At 42.4% G+C, this 25891-nt stretch overlaps 1 protein-coding gene and 1 long non-coding RNA gene across 2 annotated transcripts; one reads left to right on the top strand and one right to left on the bottom strand.

Annotated features, from left to right (window-relative positions):
* Nucleotides 1-369: 369 nt before the first annotated feature.
* LOC133509108 (uncharacterized) lies at nt 370-22490 on the bottom strand. The gene is made up of 7 exons (XR_009797226.1): nt 22390-22490; nt 20064-20140; nt 7105-7182; nt 5768-6997; nt 1365-1427; nt 743-805; nt 370-652 (listed from the first exon to the last, which is right to left on the bottom strand). It is a non-coding gene; the product is annotated as an uncharacterized LOC133509108 (long non-coding RNA).
* Nucleotides 22488-24966, top strand: fgf20b (fibroblast growth factor 20b). Its single transcript, XM_061835838.1, has 3 exons — nt 22488-23013; nt 23250-23353; nt 23784-24966. The coding sequence occupies exons 1-3, from the start codon at nt 22710-22712 to the stop codon at nt 24027-24029; spliced, it is 654 nt and encodes a 217-aa protein (XP_061691822.1). The 5' UTR covers nt 22488-22709; the 3' UTR covers nt 24030-24966.
* The last annotated feature ends 925 nt before the right edge of the window (nt 24967-25891 follow it).

The following is a 25891-nucleotide window of genomic DNA, read 5'->3' as shown; positions in this document are numbered from 1 at the left end:
AAAAAGCGTTCCATATAATCAAGTGCACACCAATGTAAACGCCTGTTAATGGCACTAAAATGGACAATAATGTGTATTACTGAAATATCACACAAACTAATGAAAAGTCTCAGGTGGTTGGGGATCGTGGGGATTTAGTTTAATAGTTCAGTTTATTTTCTTGAGGAAAAAAACCGCAGGATATCCCCGTCGTCATACTTCTGTTCTAACCTTGTTTTTTAAACTTTAATTAAAAAAAAAAAAAGAAAAAACGCGACACACCCACCCACGCGAGAGCGTACGTGTAAATGAGATTGTGCGTGTGGTTGGGGTAATTTGCGTTGTGAGTCTATTTTAATCCAGTAGATGGCAGGTATGCTCCACTTTTTGTAACCAGTCATCAGGACAGGATTTGTCTCTTCAGATAATGCATGACAAAATAGGGTGTAACTCTAATGAAATACATCCATCTATTATCTGAGCCGTTTATCCTCACAAGAGTCACGGAAGAGCTGGATTCTATCCCAGATATCTTCAGGCGAAAGGCGGACTACACCCTGAACTGGTCGCCACTCAGTCACGGGGCAGATATCGACACCATCACTGAACGGGAATCGATCCCAAGATGCCCCGCCAAAGTGGGGCGTGTATACCATTACACCATCACCAGTGGCTGTTAAAATTTAGAAAAGACATAAAATACACATGAACTAAAATATCGAGAAGTATCTAGGTAATGGTAAATTGGTAAATTGGTTCTTACCCAAATAACTGTACAGAGGTTTGGGATAATGGATATGACATTTTTCTACATTCACTCTTCATACTGAAAAAAAAAAAGCCATGAGAGTCATCCATAAAGCAGGTTATCACACATATTAACACACTATTCACCTATTTATTAAGTAAAAAAAAAAAAAAGCTCATAACATTGTGTGTAATGACAAACAGCACAAAACCAGGAACAATTTATTAACCATCCATTTTCTTTACCGGTTATCCTCACGAGGGTCGCAGGGAGTGCTGGAGCCTATCCCAGCCGTCAATGGGCAGGAGGCAGGGTACACCCTGAACTGGTTGCCAACCAATCGCAGGGCACATCGAGACAAACAGCCGCACTCACAATCACACTTAGGGGCAATTTAGAGTGTCCAATTTATGTGGCACGTTTTTTTTTTTTTTTGTGGGAGGAAACCGGACTGCCCAGCGGAAACCTACGCAGGCACAGGGAGAACATGCAAACTCCACACAGGCAGGTCCAGGATTGAACCTGGGACCTCAGAACTGTGAGGCCACTGTGCCATCTATAAAACACATATGGACTAAAATATCGAGAAGTATCTTGGTCATGGTAAATTTGGCAAATCAGTACACTATGTTCTTACCCAAATTACTGCACAGAGGTTTGGCACAATGGACATGACATTTTTCTACAGCCGCTCTTCATGCTGCACAAAAAAAAAAAAGCCATGAGAGTCATCCATAAAGCAGTTTATCACATATATTAATGCACTATTCACCTATTTAAGTTTAAAAAAAAGCTCAATTTTTAAAATGTATTTATTTATTTATTTTAATTTCTAATTTCAAACATCACAAAACCAAGAACAATTTATTACCAAACAGTTTAAAGAAAATGTTTCAAAAAATAGAAGGGAAATATAAATTAAGAGAGGTTGTTAAATAAGACTTTTTTGTTTGTATAACTATTTAATCATTTGTCTATGGCATTCTCTAAAGTAGAAGGAAGATACAATGTTACATTAAAATAAATGTTTGTTTTTGTCTATCTGTTTTTTATTTAAGTCCAATCGTCGAATTGATTTTTACAAGATGACACTCCTTGTATTCTCCTAGCGTCCTTGTGTTTAATCTGACTCATGGTTTTCGTCGCTTTTCACAAGACCGCATGCGTACCGGCCCTGACAGGTTTGATGCCTCAGCTTTCACTGATAATGCTGTATCTTTTCCATCAGCCACCTTTGCGGTCCCTCAGTTTGAGTGAGAACACCAAGGAGGTGCCCCTTCACACTCTTGAGGGCTGGGTGGGCACGCCACTGTCGCCTTCGATGTCTTATTATTTTGCAGATGCAAAGATTCCCAGATTACAGCTAATCTAAGACCCATTTGATTCCCTGATGAAAGTATTTTGTAGCAGGAGGTGTAGACAACACCTCGGGCAAAGTGTTTGACCTTACCTTGACCAGCATAACAACTGGTAATGGTAAAATCCTCCAGGTTGTTCAGAAATTGTAAGAAAGACCTGAAGTCTTCAAAGAAAACTCCCCACATAGATAAACTCTAGCGTTGTGAAATGCAAATCGTCAAATTATAAGTGCCACATAAAGCAGACAGCTGCAAGTGTCAACAAAGGGCAGCGCTCCAGTTCACACAAAACATAATCTTCTTCTTTTCATCCCTAAGGCAAATCCTTTAGTGTGTATGGGACCTTGAAGCCATCAGGTAGATAACGCATCCAAAGAGATAAAGCATACATTGCTGGATTTTCCCCGTGCAGTATGGACACGCTGAGCTGTCAACAGTGGGGAACGGGTGGGGTGGGATGGGGGGAGGGGGGATCGGGTGTAGCTTTTGGGAAGAGGTCAGGCCTCTTGCAGACTTTTCTAAAGCAGATTAACCTGATACTTGAATAAACAAAAACAAAAGTGATGAATCCCCAAACATTGGCTTGGCTGATGACTCGAACATTGGGCCTATTGATCTCCACTCAAGCATCCCGCAGGACTAGTTCCTTCTCTCACCGCGGGCCCCCCTCGAAACAGGCAACACACACAGCTTAACAAATGGAGTAATGACTTCTCTGTGATGGGTTGCTGTTTTAACAAGGTGTGGGCCATAAAATATCTCAGCCTAATGACGAGGCCCACTTGATTATCAATGGAGATCTAGCAACATGCTACTCGAGACCGCTGAGGGGTTGCCGGTGTCATCTTGTGCAGGGTAGGATGAATCGACAATGAAGACGGGCCACTCAACCGCCACCCCCTTACCAAAGCAAGAAAAATAGCCACATGTAAAAAAAAAATCCTATTTAATTATTTATCAACATTTGAATGGAAATGTCTGGCTTGGGGGAGGGTGGTAAAGACAGCCAGTGTCCCCCGTAACAATTGGAACACCCCATGCCAACCCCAAAAATGTAAAATATCCCACCCAAGTTTTTTGGGGGACTGGTGGTGTTGGGCAAAACATTTTGGAAGGTTTGTGTCTTATGTCTGGCATAAATGTAATGCAGAATTTCAGATAAGGACTGTCATACAGGGCGGCACAGTGGACAATTGGAAAGCATTGGCCTCACAGTTCTGAGGTCCCGGGTTCAATCTCGGACCCGCCGTTTCTTCCCACATTCCAAAAACATGCAACATAAATTGGACACTGATTGTGAGTGCGGCTGTTTGTCTTTATGTGCCCTGCGATTGGCTGGCAACAAGTTCAGGATGTACCCCACCTCCTACCCGTTGACAGCTGGGATAGGCTCCAGCACTCACGGGACCCTTGTGAGGATAAGCGGCTAAGAAAATGGATGGATGGATGGATGGATCTCATACCAGAAGTCAAACATGGTGGTGGTAGTGTGATGTGCTGGGGCTGCTTGTTTACTTCAGGACCTGGACGACTTGCTGTGGTTAATGGAACCTTGAATCCTTTGTTTACAAGGAAATCCCGAAGGAGAATATTTAGCCATCAGTTTGTGATATCAAGCTGAAGTGCACTTGGGTTCTGCAGCTTAACAACAATATAAAACACACCATCCAGTCAACTTCAGAGCGTCTTAAAAAAAAAAAACTAAATGAGGGTTTTGGAGTGGTCTAGTCAAACACATTTGAATCTCATGTAAATGCTGTGAATTGACCTTAGAAAGTCAATTTATCCTCTAAAAACCACAATTGTTGCTGAATTTAAACAATTCTATACAAATGTGTAATGGTCTGATGACACCGCAGTTTAAAATTTTAGACATACTTCCAAAAAATACGTTTATGCAAACAACAATATACATACTGTAAACAATAGTGCTGGCAGCATCACACTTTGAGGTTGTTTCTTTTCAGGTGGACCCAGAGCCCTTGTCAATGTGGAGGGAACTATGAACAATTTAAAATTTAAAAGTAGTCTGTGTTACAACCAAATGATCAGATTTCTGCTACAAAGTACAACAAAAATGAGAAAAACAGATACGAGACCAAACTTTAGTGTTAATCAGAGGCACTTTAAATTGTCAGTCTTGTGTTGACTCCCATTTAACACTTTAAGACTGAAGGTGAATGTTAATTCTGAACATTGCTGCATTATATCTATAAGAGTTTGTGCACAGAGGCTGACACTTTTTTTTTTTCTTACATTTTTTTTTTTTTAGGATTTCCACCAGATCCTGTGAATTTCTCTGGAGCAGGCAGGAGCAGAAACGTGACCGGGAATGAACTCGAGTGGAAACTATGATGGTGGGAGTTGATGGGAGTAAAAACCATGATGAAGTTATACAGCATTTTATTTTTAATCTAATCAATATTGTATATTTCACCCTCAGCATCCCACTAAACATTGGTAAACTAAGGGACTAATATGTCGATATTTAATGAACTCATGTAAAAGAATATCAGAGAAGGATTGACTGGGCTTAACATTTTTTTGGGGGGTGGCAGAGCGGCAAGTGGACGTGGGATCCTGTAAAATTTTACCTCAGGATTGGGATCAGTCTCCTTGGTAGTGGGATTTTTTTCCGAAAACTCTGGATTGGGTATTATTTTTTTAGGCGAGGGGGATTTGGCAGGATTTAAAAACAAATTCAAATATTTTATTTATGTATTTATATTTAACACATGGGACTAAGAGAGAGTGGGAGTCATCTCTGGGATTTGGAGGCAGTGGGATCAAATGTTGTGGGAGTGGGAGAGCACAAGAGTCAAAATCTACTTCTGTGTCAGCCTCTGGTGCACACATGCCCAACAAAATGTATTTCAGTGGTTAGTTTTTACTTCCCCTCCCCAAAAGACTTGTTTTTTCCACTGTTTTGTACATGTTATAGTTCAAATAAATGTTGATTTTTTTTCTTTTTTCATTTAAACAGGGGTGTGTAAACTTTTTATATCCACCATCCAGCCATCCATCCATCCATCCATTTTCTTAGCCACTTATACTCACAATGGTCGCGGGAAGTGCTGGAGCCTATCCCAGCTGTCAACGGGCAGGAGGCGGGATACACCCTGAATGGGTTGCCAGCCAATCGCAGGGCACATCGAGACAAACAGCCGCACTCACAATCACACCTACAGGGAATTTAGTGTGTCCAATTAATGTTGCATGTTTTTGGAATGTGGGAGGAAACCAAAGTTCCCGGAGGAAAACCACGCAGGCACGGGCAGAACATGCAAATTCCACACTGGCAGGTTTGGGATTGAACCCGGGACCTCAGAACTGTGAGGCCAACGCTTTCCAGCTGAACCACCGTGCTGCCCCCCAAAAAACTAACTTTTAATGAACTGATTTGTCCATGTTATAGTTCAAATAAATGTTTGGATTTTTTATTTAATTTTTTTTTTTTTTGGTGTTCATTTAAACAGGGGTGTGTAGACTTTTTGTATCCACTGTACAGTTGGAATTTGCAGTCTGAAGAAACGGATAGAAAACATTTATACTGAATCTGTAGCCAGCACTCAATGGAATGCTTCACCTTTTCGCTAAGCACGCTGCGGTGCACAAGTATCCACTGATATCACATACACTAGCGCATAGCAAACAAGGACAAGAGCAAAGTTCTTTCACTGACGGTGGGCATGTCTCCGGAGTCGGGAGAAAAACTCCACGTCAGGTACTGATTGTTCTGTCTGCAATTCGTCCGTGAACTTGGTTGAAGAAGGCAGGCAGCAGCTGTTGACAGGAAATGCCGCCACCACGGTTGCAAGTACAAAGCAATACTTAACCTGGTCACTGGCAAACCACAATGGTTTCATTGTATTAGAGTCATTATGGGGATATTAACATATGAGTCCATATTTACCTCAGGAAATCCTTTTTTTTTTTTTAAATTTACTTACCAAAGTCTACAAAAATTAATCATACCAGCAATATGTCGGGTCTACGTTCTTACCCTGAGAAAACTTAGTAACTGTGGATCATAACATTTGTCACATGACCTCATGGTTAAATGCAATTCACTAGTGTACAATTGATGACCGCAAAACATCTTTGCATTCATCATCTGGATCTGTTTCCCAATGCATTTATTTCAAATTGGAGGTGCAGCTTCCAGGTAAATATTAACACTAGCATTTACTTAACGATGCCTAAAGCTGTAAAGATGTGAGTTAATAGCTGTACAGCGATCCAGCTATTGAATAATTGCTCAAAGTTAATGTTTAATACCTCACTGTGCCCGAAACCAAAGAAGGGGTTGTTCATCCCGCACAGTACAAATACAACATGGTACTGGCATCTTTGCAAGTGTTATTTTAGACAAAAGTATGGAAAAGATTACTGTACACTATAAGGCGCACTTAAAAGCCTTTAATTTTCTCAAAAGCCGATGATGCGCCTTATTATCCAGTGCGACTGATTTATGGATCAATATTGCGCCTTTAGTGCAGCTCCATCTAACGGATGCATAACGTAACCCCAGCCTGTATGGTAGCGGCTATTCTATGCGCCTTATAATGCGGTGCGCCTTATATATGAAAAAAGTTTTAAAATAGGCCATTCATTGAAAGTGTCCCTTTTAATGTGGTGCACCTTATAGTGCGGAAAATACTAATAAATATTATAAAATAGATAAATACTTATTCCTTAGTAACAAAAGATTTTCCACTTAGGGCCATAAACATCAGAGAATGTGGAATTTGTCTGAAAACTGAAAAGACAGTCAATCGGTGTATTGAATTCGCATATAAGTAAATAAATAAACAGGGCATAGCTACCCAGGTGAGATCAAAAACCAAACCACGACTGGTGCCAGCCCACATGCTCCGGGCTTCCGCATGCTGGCTCGCTCTCTTGAAAATACCTGGAACACACGTTGAAATCTCAGCTCTTCGAAGCCAAAATACTGTGCATTTGGTGAATGTGATCGAGATTAGGGAAAAGCCGGCGGACAAGAGCAAAGAGGTGTACCTGATTCATTTGATTTAGTGATGAAATGGAAGAGAAGTCACAGTGGAACGTGATAGGATGGTCGTAGTTACCACTTTCCTTCAACAGACAGCAATATTTCGGACTCAAGGCCCGTGGGCCAGATCTGGCCGGCCGCGTAATTTTATGTGGCCCACGAAGGCAAATCATGTGTATCGACATCCATGATTTTTGTTCAAATGTGAACAAAAGTTTAAAATTGTCATTTCATATGTGGGGCAGGACGGTGGAGTAGCTGGGAAGCGTTGGCCTCACAGTACTGAGATCCCAGGTTCAATCCCGGACCCGCCTGTGTGGAGTTTGTATGTTCTCGCCGTGGCTGCGTGGATTTTCTCCAGGCACTCCAGTTTCCTCCCACATCCCAAAAACATGCACCATTAATTGGACACTCTAAAATTGCCCCTCGGTGTAATTCTGAGTGCGGCTTTTTGTCTCTATGTGCCCTGCGATTGATTGGCTGGCAACCAGTTCAGGGTGTACCCTGCCTCCTGCCCACTGACAGCTGGGATAGGCTCCAGCACCCGCCGCAACCCTTGTGAGGATAAGCAGCTAAGAAAATTGAATAATGGATGTCATATGAGATAACGTTGAGATATTGTAAGCATTTTTGTGTTACCAAACATCAACAATAGTTAAGAAAACATGACCCTTGATTTCTGGTTCCAAAACTAGTTCATAAACTCATGTGTAAATATGAGAGAAAAAAAAAATGCATTTGACACTCCTTGCCCAAAATCAGGAGGGAAAGGTTTCAGCACACCTGCAACACAAATGAGGAAGCAATCTGCAAATGAGTAAATTAAAGCTCACTGGCACTATTTGAGAAAATTTTCTTAGACTTATATGACTGAGAAAAAGAGGCCTGCCATGTTAGCGGCTATTCTATGCGCCTTATAATGCGGTGTGCCTTATATATGAAAAAAGTTTTAAAATAGGCCATTCATTGAAAGTGTCCCTTTTAATGTGGTGCACCTTATAGTGCGGAAAATACTAATAAATATTATAAAATAGATAAATACTTATTCCTTAGTAACAAAAGATTTTCCACTTAGGGCCATAAACATCAGAGAATGCGGAATTTGTCTGAAAACTGAAAAGACAGTCAATCGGTGTATTGAATTCTGAGAAAAAGAGGCCTGCCTGTCAAGTTAAAGATTTCACGGTGGCATCGAGAACTCTTGGAACCAGTTGTGTTTGACTTCAGAGGTTCACTGTATGTTCCAACCTGTGAAAACAGAGGACGGCAGGCATGATGTACTTCTGCATTCTATCCGACAGGCTCATGATGTCTGCCATGAGACAGTTCGCAGCCATGCATGCAGTCTCTTGACAGTACATCGAACCAATGAATCACATGCGCAGGGTACAGCATGCAGCGGGAACACCTGACAGGTGATTCATGGAAGGTTGGCTGTGGAGGTGAAAACTAATTCCACAATCCTTTTGTTGTTAGTTTATAAGGTCGATGCCTTCCATCTGCTGTTTGCCTCAGAAGGCCAAGTTTTAAAGACACATGGTGGCGATTGTTTGATGACGGGCATAAATAAAACCATACGACTGATCTGGGATTACTAACTGGTTATTATTGGCGCACTTTACATAAGCACTAGTCCTCTTCATGTGGGTGCGGAACCGCTACAACTACACTTGACTGAAATACAACACTCAATCACTAAATAGTGTTTCGTGAAATTAATTATGACCACAGCCTCACTCCACATCACCTCTCCCAAGATCCACCTCAGCAAATCAACCTCAACTTGTGTTCCAAAAGATTGCTTCAAACTAATTGAAATGTTTATGACACTCTCATTTGCAGTTTTTCCATGTCGCTGCGCTGTGGGTGGTTGCGAGACAGCTGATAAAACAGCTCCTTCTTTGTGCCTGGATGCTTTTCACCCGAGATTTACAATGCGAGCCCACAGTTAATTATGGAACAACTCTTACAGTATTTCCCAACTGCTACAACACAAAACTCTATTGTCTGAAGCAAATCCTCATCCAGGCACTTTTCACCTAGTTCAACACAACTTACAAACATATTTTCATCACCGAAAACACATTTTGCACTCAGGTGCACTTGTGTTGCATAACGGTCAACACAGGTAGCAAACGTCAAACTCAGTTAAAGTGACATAAACGCAGCAACTTAAAACCGATCACATTTCTGGCTCATGATGTGAAGAATCCAACACGGGGCAGTTCAGGGAACTCTCATTGTTGAACCTTCACTATGATTAGAGACAATCCGAGAGATAGAGGCAGAGTAAGAGGTGGTTGAGGCAAAAGGAGAGCGAGGATACAAGACGAAGAACACTTATGTAATTCAAATGAAATACAGGAAACTTTCGTAGATCCTATTCTTGTTTGAAGTTTGACAATGAGGGAAGGGTGAATGCAGTGAACGCAGTCCAACCGAAACATTTTTATGGAATGACTATATACCACAGTTGTCAAACTGGTGACACGGGGGCGAATTCAACATCATTTTTGTCATAGACTAGCTGCACGAGGGGCGGGCCCAAATGCAGGACTTCCAGGCAAAGGCATAATGTTCAAAGTGGTTTTATTCCAAAAACAGGTCAGTACCAAAAGGCAATCCAAAACAAGGTAAGAGGCACCAAACGCTAGGCTGGCCAAGATCCAAAAAACGTGAAACAAGGTCCGATGACTACTTGGCAAACCAAGAAGCATAACAAGACGTGATCAAACTAAAATGGCACAGACTCGCGGTGACAAAAGATAGCTCTACACGGATTTATGGACAGTAGCGGAGTATCCCAGACTGCAGTGAAGCATGCGCAACGAACTGGCAAATGCCGATGACACATTTACCACTTAAGTACTTAGTTCATTCGTGTCCCAAATGTGACAGAGCTGTGACAGCTGTCCGAGGTGGCACCGCCCAGTGCAGTGGCCTGGCCACGCCCCTTACAGTAAGCCCCGCCCACGGCAGTGGACAGACCATGCCCATGACACATTTTATGAGGTAATTGTCTTCAGGTGTAATACTATTGAGATACCAATCCCTGTTTGATAAGAAATGTAATAATTGAAAAGGATATTTTTACTGTATATTAAATTATGTTATATAATTATTTGTCAAAATTATGACAAAACTGGTTCTATATCAATGTGTTGTGTAGTGCATGCAGTTACTGTATATGAGGTAAGCTTTCATTTATATGGGTTTGGAGTTGTAGCGGCCCTCTGGGGGGAGTCAGAACTGCAATGTGGCCCGTGACATAAATGAGTTTGACAGCCCTGCTCTATACAGCGTTATCCCCTATACATACTTAAATATATCAACTTTCCATTATACTTGGAGGTCTGGTACTTTTGATTACTACACGTGCTAAATAGGATTTTAGCTTTGTTTTTCAAAATGCATTTCCATTGTGAACAATAAAGATGATTTCCCTCAGATGTACGTATGATCTGAGCATTCTGTTGTCTTTTTTTCCCCCTCCATATTGTGTGAAGGAAATGTGCATTGAAGTTTTTCCGTTTTGATTGACTTGTGGTCTGTTTTGAGGTAATAGTTTTGGTTTTGTTTTTTTTCTGGGAGAGTCTGGGGTTTTGTGAACGTAATTTGAATTTTTTGATTTGTGTTTAAGGATTTTAGAAGATGGGTTTGAGCTTTAAAGAAACGCGTTTTAGCAATTGTGAAATCTGTAACGCCACCTCACTGCTGCCATGGCGTTCCATGAAAGGATCCTGATACACTTGTAATTAGAACACACGGGGGAAAGCCCAACCGCAGGCCTGAAGACATGCCTGTTGTGTTTTGCAACCATTTCCCTTTTGAACTTTAGCTGGAACGACACCAGCAGTAATACAGAGTTAATCAAAACAAAAAAGACACACCTAAGGTTCAAGACTTTTGGACGCATTCTCAAAGGATGGATCTGTCTATCGGGAGGCATGCAGCATGTGTGTGTGTGTGTGTGTGTGTGTGTGTGTGTATACGCACGAGCGAGAGATAGTGCTGTCCTGCTTTCCGCGGTAACGCTTTTTCTTTTCTGGCCGCGATCGTCATGGTCAAGCTCCCTACAAACGGTAACATGAGCCCAAATACCACTTCGCAAGAAACTGTAAAAAAATAAAACATGGGGGTCTGGACAGAAACACTGTCAATCTTCAGTTAAGAGGTTTTTGAAGCACAGCCTCTCGGCCTATCCTGACAAGTACATAAATCATGTGCTCTGCAGTGCTACACACTTAACGCTACCTGCGCAAAGACAAAGAGAACGGCAATATCAAAAATAATTGTGAATGGTGAGAATTTTTCCTAATCTGAGATTAAAAGAGATGCCGTGTTTTTTTTTTCAAGACCCGAAATATATATTTAATTCAAAAGCATAGCATGCAAGCCCACTAAAGGTCATAAAATCAAATTTAAAAAAAACAGCAATGTATATACTGTGGCAATGATCTGTGTTGACTAGAGGTGCAGAATGTCAGAGGAAAAAAAAAGGAAAAGAGCCTGCGTGAAAGAAATAGAGCATTAAGAGAAATTCCATACATTATTCATTTAGTAGTTTAGAAACGGAAGACAGAAAAAGCTTTCAATTGATTTTTAAGTCACAACCATCTGGTTTATATGATCAGTATCCAAGATCCTGCATCTTATCTTTGCACGTTATGAATACATGAAAAATGTGTTTGTTTGTTTGTTTGTTTCAAATCTGGAGTGCCCATTTAAATGATCTTTTTGATGCTTATGCAGGCTTCAGACAAATGCAAACGTTTGGCCCCGCGAAGCTACTTCATGCCGTGTGCGAGTGATAAAACCTCAAAGAGAAGCTCTTATCTTTATACAACTATGCATGTTTACATCCACCTGCATGTAGCACAAAAGATGAAAGCCTCAGACATGTCTTACCCTGTATGGACAATTTCATACTTCGAGGGGTGCAAGCACGGATTCTGATGCGTCACACTGTATTAATTGCTTATTTTGACTGTAGCAATTGTTTGGTGGAGTGAGACAAGCATAGCATGCTGTTCCAAGAATACGCAATCGGATGTGTATTAGCTCACAGGTGCTTGTTCTGAAAAGGCCACTGTCATGAAATGCATTATTTTTAGTATGTTATTAATGGAAAAAAACAGCAGCCGGTGTGGACCCATCTGTTTTTTCACCACAAAACATTTTTCCTAGCCGCTTGTCCTCACAAGGGTCATGGGGAGTGCTGGAGCCTATCCCAGCTGTCAACTGGGAGGAGGCAGGGTACACCCTAAACTGGTTGCCAGCCAATCGCAGGGCATATAGAGACAAATTGCCATACTCACATTCACACCTAGGGACAATTTAGAGTGTCCAATTAATGTTGCATGTTTTGGGGATGTGGAAGGAAACCGGAGTGCCAGGAGAAAACCCACTCAGGCACAGGGAGAACATGCAAACGACACACAGGGATACCTGGGATTGAACCCGGGTCCTCAGAACTGTGAGGCCAACGCTGAACCACCGTGCCCCCATAACAAAGACACAGCAAAACAAAACAAAAGAGACTAAATGTCCTTTAATAAATAAGGTCACAGGGCAGAAATAATGCACATTTTTGGTTAAAAAGGGCAAAATAGTCCAAGTAAATTGAAGACATTTTAGAAATATAATATTACTTTACATACAGTATACATATTGTATTATTACATTTTATTGCTATGTTACATATAGATATAAATTCATGGTGCGTTTCCTCTTGATTTGAGAATGAAGTCAACTTTTATCAAGTTGTTTAATTATCAACACAACAGAAGAATGGAAAGAATAAACGTGCTCGCAGTGATTCTCATTCTTCCAATTAAAGTAGAAAAATTGGAGCGTTTCAACCAAGATTGTGCATCACGGATGGGAAGAAACATGACACGAAAAGTTTTTTTTTTTAAAAAAAAGGTCCATTATTTCCATCCAATCTCTTCCTATCTGCACTCATCCACGCTAAAAGCAATTCTGGCGCTCAACAAAAGGTAACTCAACTTTGCAACTTGACTTGTTGACAAAGAGCCGCCCCCCATTTAGGGGATGAGAGCTAAACAGCGAAAACAATTAGTCGAGAAACCAAAAACAAAATGTTCCTTTTTCTTCCCAAAATGTGGCATCAAATAGCGTCGCTTAGTTTGCTTAAGGTGTTTACAAATGTTCAAAGTCACGCATCCCAGATGAAGAAGCCGTCCAAAGAAAGAGAGCACGCCTTCAGACAAGAGTAATCTTCTCACGCTGACTGATAACATCTTAAAAGGTGCCTTTTTTACTTCACGCTTGGCGTTCCGCTCACACAAACACGAGCTTTGCTGAACTGAGCTGACCTATTTGGACACAAACCCAAACAAATTTAAGGCCTTCGGCTTCTGATCGTGTTTGGGTAACAAGGTGTAATACATTCTCAAGTGATCTGTCACTGATTAAGAAAGGACGATTCGGGTTTTGTGTCGCGTCCTTCAGCTCCCTTTGTTGTGTGACACGGAGATGGGAAGAATAAGTGTCAGGAGCCATCTTGGGAGGCTTGTCCCCCACCCTCTGCCTCTGAAAGCATTCCCAAGCTTTTGTTTGCTCTGGAAGATAGAGAATCGTGCAAAGATAGTTCTGGGTGACTGCTCGGGGTGTTGTGGGGGGGATCGGGTTTTGGGATGTGCTACAGGGAGACTTCTAGGAAATGGATCACTTGAAGGTAAAAATGGTAACCGATTAAACTAGTTTTTTTTTTTTTAAATTTGCGTCGTCTCTACAATTCCAGAGGGGAATTTATCTGCTTTTTAGTTGATATTAAAATCAGAGGACTTCATCTCTGACACTTTGGCACGGCGAAGTCCTCCATCTTCTGACCCGGCTCCCTCACTTCGGCAGCTACGGCCCTGCAATGATGAAATATCTTTGCCTTCAAAGCCTTTAAAGCTTAAATGGGTTGAAAAAATACTTTTAAGATTCCAGCCATGTCCCACCAATACCACACACCTTCACTCCTGGAGGGAACCCCCACCCGACCCCCACCCCACTTCCCTCCCACCAGCTCAGCCTCTGAGCTCAAGTAGATGTTGTTAGACAATACAAAGAATTCCACAGAAACACTTCATACAGAGTGGCAGTCCCGGAGATGTAATCCAATGCCATTCTTGGGCTTCATAATGTCCGCAGCGATCAGGGGGTGGCCAGCGGGACAAGTCTCGACATAGCCGGGTTCAAACGGCTCCCTCATTCTCTAAAGCAGCGCTTTGTTCCCAGATCAATCCGTTCCTTTTTCCCCCCCTGACAAAGCCGCGACGTTTAACAGCAGGATTAAAAGCCTCGAATCCCAACGCTGGCACTTAGCTAAAGCAACACCGGAGAGAGCAGAGTCGGGAGAGCTGATGCTCCACTGGCTCACCTCACCCACTGAGCGAAAGGTGATCGCTCAGGTGGAAAGAAACCTTAAAAACGCCGAAAACCTTTCTACTTTGCGCTCCTTCGCCGGGGTTTGCGATTAAGGAGTGCAACGTTATTTAACAACTAACGTGAGTTAATGAAATCCTCCAGTGAAGTTAAAGCTTGGATAACCGCAGTTTAACGGCACACTTGAATTAAGACACAGCCTGATCGCTCTGCTGACGTGTTTATAGCAGCAGCTACAATTAAAGTGCCACTGTCATGAAATGCATTATTTTTTGTATGTTATTAATGGAAAAAGAAAGGCAACCGGAATGGACCCATCCGTTTTTTCACCACACAACATGATTTTGACGTAGGTAGCTTTTTGTAACTCCCGCCATGAAAATCCTCTCGAGGGATTTGTTTTCGAGAAGCAGCAGGAAGTCACATTAGTAGCAGACGCCCACTCAAGCGATCTTGTATGTTTCTGCTAGTTTTACCTGCTGGAAGGTAGCTCGTGGGTCCTTCATTTTAGCCAAAATGCCGGCTCATTGCATTTCATTGGATATTGTTTAAATACTCGGGAGGATGGATTCATTCTTCATACTTCTCAAAAAGACACAGTTCGTCGTGAAAAATGCATTGCACGGGTGCAAAGGACGAGAGCTTCGTGGAGTCGTGATGACAGGTAGGTGTGCATAGAGAGTATGGAGGAGGGGCGGGGGCAGGGGGGGCGTAATCCTCTCAGAATGTAACAAAAGATCCGCGTATGTAAGTCAGGGGTGCTAAATGTGTCGATGCATCCGTCGGCGCCGAGCACAGCTTCGGACGAGCCGCCACCGAAACCGTCCCCCTGATCATGGCTTCGGGTGGGGTGCCTCATCGCAGCGCCATAGTGCCTCATACCAGCGCCGAGCTGGGGTGGCTCATCGTGGCACCAAGCCGGGCCGGGCTGGCTCATCGCGGCACCGGTTCGCTTTATGGCATTGTTGTCGCTCACGCCTGAGCACGCTACACACTGTCATACATACTGTCTGGGAGTCTGTTGTTAGTTAGAAGTGATCCGCATATCATCTAAGTATGCCTCGAAACGATAGGGTAATATTGCCCCGGTCACTTCACTCGATTGTGAGATGTTTTCTTCTTCAAAAAGAGCTTCCGTGACCCATAGCAAGGTGGCACAGCGTATTTTCAACGGGGAATGTCCCGTCGCAGTGTGACGTAACGAACAGACACTTGGATGTCGAATGACACTTCCTCAACTTTGCGCATTTCATTTTTTTTTTTTGTGTATAGACACTGAACAAAATAATGCTCTGTATTTTTCATTACAATATCTATTTTAGAATGTTTATAGGCATGACACCTGACCTTTAAGTAATATTTGCACATTTTAAGACAGGAAGACATAACTCCATTTTTTTGTGCATGCTTTAATGTATTTTTTTTCCTCCCATTGCCACGAATACAATTGCATTTCCAACTGTTTAGATGGTTGGATCTTTGTGTTGTTTTGTCTTTTTGTACTAAAATGTTTTCTCACTTGGTGAAATCAAATAATCGTCTCAAATCTGTTTTGTTTGAATGAAATAATGCAAAATGAGAAACTTCAAATGTCAATTTAAAGTCGCTAAGAGTCACGGTTAGGTGTTGTTCCCAATAGTGTGTACTCGTCATCAAATATTTTTCTTACTGAAAATAAGAACATGATTCTATTGGAGTATTTATTATACAGTCAATAAACCATCTGCTAAGGTATCAATAAGGGTAGCGACTTCATCTGAAGAACTGACACGCAAACTTTGAGCTCTGCATAAGAGCAGTGATGTAACGAGCAATAAATTGAAGGCCTTAATTATGACTTCAAATGTGAAAACATAAACGGGATTCACATATGAAACAGGTCAATAAGTGCACCTTAGATTTCGATTAAATTGACTACTCCACCTCAAACAAATTTGACGAGAATTTCTGCAGGTCAACAATCGAGAATGGAAAGTCATAGACACGCACACACACATTGAAACAATCCATTTCTGTTCATACGTTGGTTCGAAGTAACTTGCCTTGCTTGGCGATTGCCCAGAGACACACATCCGCGCCATATTTAATGTTGTAAGTACAGAACCAGGAAACAAAAAGTGAAAACCGTGTTTACGGGGACAGCGACGCATTGCTGCCCATGCATTCCGACGGCCAATAAAGGAGAAGATAAGAGCGGGGCGTCGTAAAAACACATGGGGGACATAATGATGTTGATAACGCCGCTGCCAATAACCCTGAATTGACACATTTTAGAGCCTGCATGGAAATGTTAGATGATGGTTGCTATGTGACGTGACGTGCTCTCCACCAAAGTGAAGGACTTTGGCGAAGGTGCTGATGAGAACAAATTGCATGACGTTTCTGACTCATTAAAAAGCACGACATGAAGTTGTCCTTGTGAGAAAACTAAAAAGTGACAGTTCAGTGTACCGATAATAATGTTGTGTACTCATAATAATGTACCAGCATTTGATGTCAGTGGTGAATGTCACATGGTACATCAACGAAAACAACATTACTATCGAGCACAGTGATTACCATTTTAAACACACGAGTGATAGAAAATAAGGAGGGCAATTCAGAAACTTTAAATGCCAATCAATCACAGTAATGAAAATGTCTGATCATTACATTTATGACACCTTCGTTTCATTGCCTGGTCAATGTGGATCTCGAGTTTGTTGCCACATAAATGAGCCATAAAAGTGGAGTTGCTGTTCAAGATGTTTATCTTTATGCAGTTGTTATGACTGAAGCACATCAAGCCTGAATATATTGTCTCCTGACGTGTTCCGTGTGTATTTCGACAACTTGTTTTTTCAGGAGGGACCCAACTCAGACAGGTCGACACAGATAATGAAGATTTCTAGATGACCAGCATTTCAGGATAAAACTTTCAATGTGACTGTTCTATCACTCAGGACAAGGAGATGGAGGCAAACGGGAATATGCATATAATGTGTACCAAACGGGCACGGTGGATCAGCTGGTAAATAGTTGGCCTCACAGTTCTGAGGTCGCAGGTTCAATCCCGGCCCCGCCTGTGTGGAGTTTGCATGTTCTCCCCATGCCTGCGTTGGTTTTCTCCAGGGACTTCAGTTTCCTCCCACATCCTAAAAACATGCAACGTTAATTGGACACTCTAAATTGCCCCTGGGTGTGATTGTAGGTACGACTATTTGTCTCTATATGCCCTGCGATTGGGTGGCAACCAGTTCAGGGTGTAACCCACCTCCTGCCCCTTGACAGCTGGGATAGGCTCCAGCACTCCCTGCGACCCTTGTGAGGATAAGCAGTAAAGAAAATGGATGGATGGATGGATGTATATCAAACACCGAAATCACTGGTGTCAAACTCAAGGCCTGGGGGACAGATCTGGCCCGCCATTACGATTTTATGTGGCCCGCGAAGGAAAATCGTGTGTGTCAACTTCCAGGACTTTTGTTAAAATTTTCAAATTGCCATGTCATAAATGACAACTTTGATATATTGCGAGCCTGTTTGTGTTACCAAACGTGAACAATCGTCAAAAACCCATTTACTTTGATTTCTGATTCCAAATCCGTGTAAAGATAATGAGGCGATTAAAAATTGTGATTGTTTCACAGTCACAATGGCCCTCAGAGCGAAACCACAACTACATTATGCCCCGCGGAAAAAAATGAGTTTGACACCCCTGCCCTAAATTGAGCAACAAGCCACTATATCAAAATCTCATGAGGCGAGTATGATGATGTGAAACAGAACATTGTGTGCTCTTCCTTCAACCTGTGAGGCCTCACCTTTCAAATAGCAACCGGGGAATTCAGACTTTCAAAGTCTTAAAAGGTTAGCCTGTGCCATCAGGTCCATAAATCTTTGCAGTTGGAAGGAAAACTTGAACATATTCATCTGATAACTGAACTCGGGCGTGATTAGGCAAATTGCTACTACACAACGTGGTCAGGATCAACAGATTAGGAAAATAGGGAGAAGTGTGTGAGAGCCGTACTGACAACAGGAAATTCAAATGGGAATGCAACTACAGTAGTTACCAAAAAAAAAAAAAAAAAAAAAAAGAGAGCAAGACCTAATCTGACTCTGGAAACCACCTGAGTACTTACAAAGGCAGCTAGAATGACACACCCCCATTACCTACCAGTTAGATGAAAATCAGCCAAGTGGTGTTTTTATAAGCCTGCCAAATCATTACAAACTGCAGTATGTAAATAACATGAATCATTTTAGTGAATGCAATCGTATATATTTGTATACAGTTGTATTATTGATGATTAACGGGAGGGCTTCATCAAGGGGCCTGGGGGCGGCACCTTGGGGGCTTGGCGTTGTGCTGAATTAACGAGAGCACGCCCCTCGTATACACCAACAGCCACCCATCCATCCATTTTCATAGCCGCTTATCCTCACAAGGATCGCGGGGAGTGCTGGAGACTATCCCAGCTGTCAACAGGCAGGAGGCAGGACAGAGTCTGAACTGGTTGCCAGCCAATCGCAGGGAACTTAGAGACAAACAGTCGCACTCACAATCCCACTTAGGGGCAATTTTTAGAGTGTCCAATTAATGTTGCATGTTTTTGGAATGTGGGAGGAAACCGGAGTGCCCGGAGGAAACCCACGCAGGCACGGTGAGAACATGCAAACTCCACACAGGCGGGGTCCGGGATTGAACCCAAGACTTCAGAACTGTGAGGCCAACGCTTTCCAGCTGATCCACCGTGCCGCCCATCAACAACCATTAGCGCCTAAAGACAATTTAGAGTCTTCAATAAAACTCCAGAGTCCACATTTGAACCCCATCCATATGATAATTCATACCTTAGGTGATCATACTGCTCTCAGTCAAACAATTTTAGATTAACACACATAATGCTGTCAGATAGTATTTTATTTTAATTTATTGACTCTCTTGAGTACTTCAGTCCCAATTCATTTTGCCTCAGTCATTGGACCCGAGTGATGTCAAGTCGAGCCGACCGGGGACAAGCGCGCATTTTCCTCCTGACCACAAGTCAGCGCCTTTTATCACGCATACACCTTCATGTATTATTGAACACATTTTTTTTTTCTGTAATGGACGTAAGCTCTTCTTTGTGACAAAAAAGACCCGATTGCACGAAACAAAGAAGCCTTCCTTGAATTTAGTAGCCGGGCGCATGTCGCGTTGTCCCTATTTTTTAATCCGTGTGCACCAGATAATGACTCTTCAAACGTTCAGTCCCAGTCAGATCAGAGTAGCTGGACTGGTGAGGACAGAGCGGATCTCTCTTTCAAGTGGCACTGTGCCAGTTCTAATGGATACAGGGAATGTGTTTCCCCACCGCTTAAACATTAACCCCCCTCACTAACTCACTCCACCAATCATCGAATGTCAGGCCCTGTCTACCAGTGTTCCTGCGACCTACCGAGAAATCACCAACCTGGGACAGCAAATTATTTTTAAATGCTTATCCTGTATCGGGTTGTGAGGAAAATGGGGCACATGCAAGCTAAATACCCCTATAGTGGTCATAATCATACTTAGAAATGGGAAACTATTCATACTTACAGTCAACCACAATGGAATCGAGCCCACGCCGGCTGTTCGAAAGTCAGCATGGCATCCAAATCGCCACCAGTGACCTACTTTCGGATAAAATACACCAATTAGCAACAATGCTATGGCCACAACCTATTGAGATTCATTTAACAATGTGTTTATGTGTGTGGCATATAAAAACAACCAACCATTCATATCTATGGCCAATTTAGAGTCCGCAAAGGAGACCTATTATACTTTTTTTCCACAATTAAAAACAGTTGCCAAGTGTCTAAATGCATGTCTGCATAGAACAATAGCATGCCTAACATTGAATTTTTTTTTTTAAAAGACGGCAATTTGATGCTTTCAACAGAGGGACATGATAGCAACAGATATGATATAAAAATGTACTACATTGTGTATAACTGTGTAAACTTTGACATCAAATATAATGGAATGAAACTACACCATTTGATCACCACAATATAAAATTCATACTGAATTATGACCTTTTTTAAAGATTTTTCTTGCACGAATAATCTGCATCATTGACTATTGATGAATTTTAAGGTGAAAACATGCTTTTTAAACAAAAGGTAATTTTGGTACACTGTGTGTACATGGTGCATGGACGCCTCACCAAATTAACGGCACATTATAATTAATGCTCAACATCTCACTAATGGACACATTCTCATAAGTCGGCAGATAACAGAAACAAATCACACTCGATGGGTGAGCAGGAACTCCAAAAACCCAGTTATTTGTTTACAATGAATTCAAAAGTAAATTTTCCAATATACAATTAAAATGCTGTGGCATACATATTTTTGGAATGTGGCAAGTAGCCAAAGCACCCCAAGAAAACCCACATAAAAATGGGGCGAGCCTGCAAACTCTACATACAAAGTCCAGAGGTAATATATACCAACTGTATTGTGTATCAATATAAATATGGACTATAATGATGGCAAATCTGCAAGACTTGTTTTAATTTCTCTTTGTGTATATTCTATTATGACAACCGAGTTTTCCTTCAATTACACGATGTGCAGTGAACCTTTGCATATTCTTCGAAAGCATTTGGTCAGGACGGTCATGAGGTCATGTGGTCAGCGTGCAGTTTCAGCACCAGTGGGCTATGGACAGCGCCTGGTCGCGATGACACTCAATTAGAGTACTGTACAGTACTTTCACATGCACATTCACGTGACATCATAAGAAAAAAGACACAGCGGATGCCCTTTTCTGTTTGACAGATCAGAATTGGCCCGAGGCATAAGCAAACTCAATGCCTGATGGGGCCCTGCGATCACTAGGGGGCACCCAAGAGCAATTAACAATCAACAGAGCCCGTATTCATTTTTGTCTGGGTGGGAGCATGTCAAATAAAATGACTAAAAAAATGGTAAACATTTGGGAGTAACAATAAGTAACAGTGTGTGTGTGTTTTTTTTTTCTTAACTAAAGCTTTTGCACTGGTAGCGTAGCGGTCCATGGTGCTTGCGACCGCCGATGAAATTCGTGTAACTTAATGCTGCAAACAACCTGACACACAACTGCAAAATGAGAACACTTGCAGAAAACTACAAGAGCCCAAAACTCACATCCAGAAGCTCGCACCAAGACTTCCTTTCATCACTCACTAAGACAAAAGCAAAAAATACATTACAACACTACAAATGTACAGTAGTTACATGAAACTCTAGCCTTAGTTTATAGTCTTTTATAAAATCAAGTTATTAATGTACTTGCTTGAAAGATTGTTAGTTCCTGTTACAAATAATTTTTGCACATAGCTATCGCCATTTTTTAAAATCAATATAACTTTTATATTAAATGCATAGTATCCATCCATCCATCCATTTTCTTAGTTGCTTATCCTCACAAGGGTTGCGTGAGTGCTGGAGCCTTAAAAGCACAGCAGATTACTTCATTTTTGTTACTTCCTGTAGGCTTAGATCAAGGTCAACAACATGGTGCCCAGGTAGTCCTCAAGGACCCGATGAGTTGCCCGTGGCTCTGGTCTAAAAAAACCACCTATGAACTTTATACAATTTTGAAAATTAAAAGGAAGAAAGGAAAAAAATTAACAATGTACGATCAATGATGATGATTAAAGGCTCATAAATTCTGTCTCGGACCTCATGGAGGCGTGGGGCGACTCTGCGACAGCGAGAAGGAGAAAGACGGGGTGGGTGCGAGTGGGGGTTTGTGGTGGGTGGTGGGGCAGCCCTGCCAGGGCTTGTCTCAAGTGTGACAGCCCCGCCCATTTCTACGTCCCTGCTTTTGCACCTGCTTTACCTTGCCTGCCTGCCACTTTGAGCGCAAACATCCCCAGGAGCTCGCTTACCTGTTCGCGCTGCAGCTTGTACGCATCTTTAAATCGGCCTCCGCGGACCCACCCGAGGGACCGACAACCGCATATGGGCAGCAGGTATATGCAGCGTGAGGAGGTGTAAGAGAGAGAGGGAAAGAGAGAGAGAAAGAGCGAGAAAGAGAGAGGAGAGAGAGAGAGAGAGAGAGACAGGAAGAAGCGTGTATTTGCAGAGCGTGGACAACCAGTGGAGAAACCCCCTTGCACAGCGTGGGTCCGGAACTGAGAATATGGACTGAAGTGATCGCGGCGGTCTGGTTCCACGCCAAGTGCGCTCTTCCTCTGCGAACTACGCGATGGCCGCTTCTGCTGGAGCTTCTGCAGCTTCTCTGGGGGAACTTGGCGGCGTCCTCCACGGCATCGACGGTGTCGCGCCCGTCGGATCGCATTTCCTCCTGACCCCGATCGTGGACGGTCCGCCGACGCTGCTCGGGGAGCAACTCATACCCGGGGACAGATTGTCACGCAGCTCGGCCGCGGATTTAACGCACCTCAAAGGGATCTTGAGGAGGAGACAGTTGTACTGCAGGACCGGTTTCCATCTGGAGATACTTCCGGATGGCACCGTGCAAGGGACCAGACAGGACCACAGTCGCTTCGGTACATTGACATTTACATTGCCCTAAAAGAGATAATAGTGAACTACTACTGATGAATGTTGAGTTTTCTCTCCCCCACGAAAATATAATTGTAAAAATATCTATTTATTTATTCATTTAAAAATCGAGATTTTTTTTTCTGTCATATTTTTTTTATGTACTTATTTGATAGTTGTCTAGGATTTTGAAACATGACCATGCAGACTCGTCATATGTGTTGTGCAATTACTTTTTCAGGTATTTTGGAATTCATAAGCCTCGCCGTTGGCCTAATAAGCATCCGAGGAGTGGACAGTGGACTCTATCTGGGGATGAATGACAAAGGAGAGCTATATGGCTCTGTAAGTACCTTCACATGCAAATAGATAGATAGATAGATAGATAGATAGATAGATAGATAGATAGATAGATAGATAGATAGATAGATAGATAGATAGATAGATAGATAGATAGATAGATAGATAGATAGATAGATAGATAGATAGATAGATAGATAGATAGATAGATAGATAGATAGATAGATAGATAGATACTCTCCAGGCACATATAATTTTACAATCAGTATAAATCATGCATACACATGATTTAATATACATAGTGCGGTATCTACAACATACTGAATTAATGTTGCTGCGAGTACAGGTGTTGGTGCATATGGTTGCATAAGCTGCACAATTTAAAAACATTTTCATCATACGAGGTAGATCCTTGGTCAATGCATTTTGAGATTTTGTGATTCTTTTAAAAAAAACATTTTCCCTCTGTTGTCAGGAGAAGCTGACAGCCGAATGCGTCTTCAGGGAACAGTTTGAAGAGAACTGGTACAACACGTACTCGTCCAACCTTTACAAGCACGGAGACAAAGGGACGCGTTACTTTGTGGCTTTAAATAAAGACGGGACACCGAGGGATGGGACTAAATCCAGGCGGCATCAGAAATTCACACACTTCTTGCCCAGGCCTGTTGACCCCGATCGCGTGCCAGAACTCTACAGAGACGTCCTGGGCCACAGCTGAGACCTGCCAAGATCTGCGCTCCAGAGCGGGAATAGCTGCCGCCGCCCTCGCACGCAGGCAGCGGGCGATATGGGATGGACGCAGGCAGCGCAGGAGGGCTCGAGGACAAGCGGGCCAACCGGCAGGGATAAAGGCACCGGGCCCCCCCCCCCACCCCAGGAATGCACGGGCATCTCTCAGCAGCCACAGACAGGCGAGACTGTTGGACTCTGTCAGTCTGCACGCTCAGCACGAGAGGGTCATTTGGTCCGTGTGGACGGAAGAATCTCAAAGTACCTGCGAGGAATTGGAGACCAAGCGGAAGCGGCATATTTGATGTCTCCGGCGGGACACGTCCGACAAGTTTGTGGGAACGTGTTCACTGGTCTTTTGGTCTTGGGTCTGTTCGGGAGGACTTTGAAGGAAAACAGTGACTTTGTTTTAAGAAGAGCTAAAAAGTCTACCGATTTATTTATTCCTTTTAGATACATATATTTATGTTATATATTTATTTATTTGAGAATATATTTTTACATTTATATACATGCAATATAGAGAAACTACTAGAAACTGTACAAATGATGTAACGAATGAAACACTGTACTACTATCGTCTTTTATTCAAGGAAAAGCTCCACAACACTGTAGCGCCACCAAAGAAATGAACAATATTAGTGAGATTTGTCATGGACCCTCTGATATTTTTCAATGCATTTCACCACAGGTGTCAGTCACAATTTCATGAACCCGTATGGCACAGTTACAGACAAACCACGTGTCGTCATCAGCAAACTCGCGAATGACTTATCCATGCTCAACAATAAATAAGAATGTGATCATCATGTGTTTCACTATGAGAATCAGCGCTAACGTATGGACAAGGTTACATTAGAAAGCCTTTTCTTTATTTTTGAAGAAGCACGACCGCTTGCCCTTGTTATCCACAGTTTCAACACATAAACCTGCTCACTAGAACAATGTTGTGTTTCTTCATGGGCTTCATCCTGCGTAGCAGCAGCTCGTATAGCGCTGATTCACACATAAAAACCTCTAAAGTCCACAAAGGGCTGAATGGACCGATTGCGATGGTGACCTCGAAATCAGCCCTGAGAAGTTAGTGGCTGAATAAAAGTGGAGGTCAGAGTGATAAAGATTAAGTGATCTCTACCAGTTTGCACTTAGAGTTCCATCCATCCATTTTCTTAGCTGCCTATCCTCAAGAGGGTCACTGGAGCCTATCCCATCTGTCAATGGGCAGGAGGCGGGGTACACCCTGAAATGGTCGCCAGCCAACCGCAGGCCACATGGAGACAACAGCCACACTCACAATCACACCTAGGGGCAATTTAGAGTGTCCAATTAATGTTGCATGTTTTTGGCATGTGGAAGGAAACCGGAGTGCCCGGAGGAAACCCACACAGGCACGGGGAGAAAACGCAAACTCCACACAGCCGGGTCCGGGATCGAACCTCAGAACTATTGAGGCCAACACTTTACCAGCTGACCCACCGTGCCGCCCATACTTAAGAGTTATTTCTGATATTTCAACTCCTGTGGATCAATTAGCTAACCTACACTCAACGGTAATAACATATCAGCTTGCTGAATGAACTCCTTAGTAGTAAAAAGAACCCTGCTAAAAAAAAAATTCTATAGAATATTTCTAAAGAATTTCTAAATAACTATAGAACTTTAGGACCTAAGTCTATAATTTCTATAGAAATACTATTGTTCTGTAGAATTTCTGTAGAAAATCACAGGCAAAGGTCTATAGAACAAGTTGTTCTGTACAAATTCTATAAAATTTCTATAGAATTTTCTCAGCAGGGAAAACCCCAAAAAAGATGAATTGAAGGAGTAATGTATTTTTAGGATGATACATTC

This window comes from Syngnathoides biaculeatus, chromosome 11, assembly GCF_019802595.1.
Source record: "Syngnathoides biaculeatus isolate LvHL_M chromosome 11, ASM1980259v1, whole genome shotgun sequence".
Classification (NCBI taxonomy): Eukaryota; Metazoa; Chordata; class Actinopteri; order Syngnathiformes; family Syngnathidae; genus Syngnathoides; species Syngnathoides biaculeatus.
This window is presented reverse-complemented; position numbering and strand designations above follow the sequence as displayed.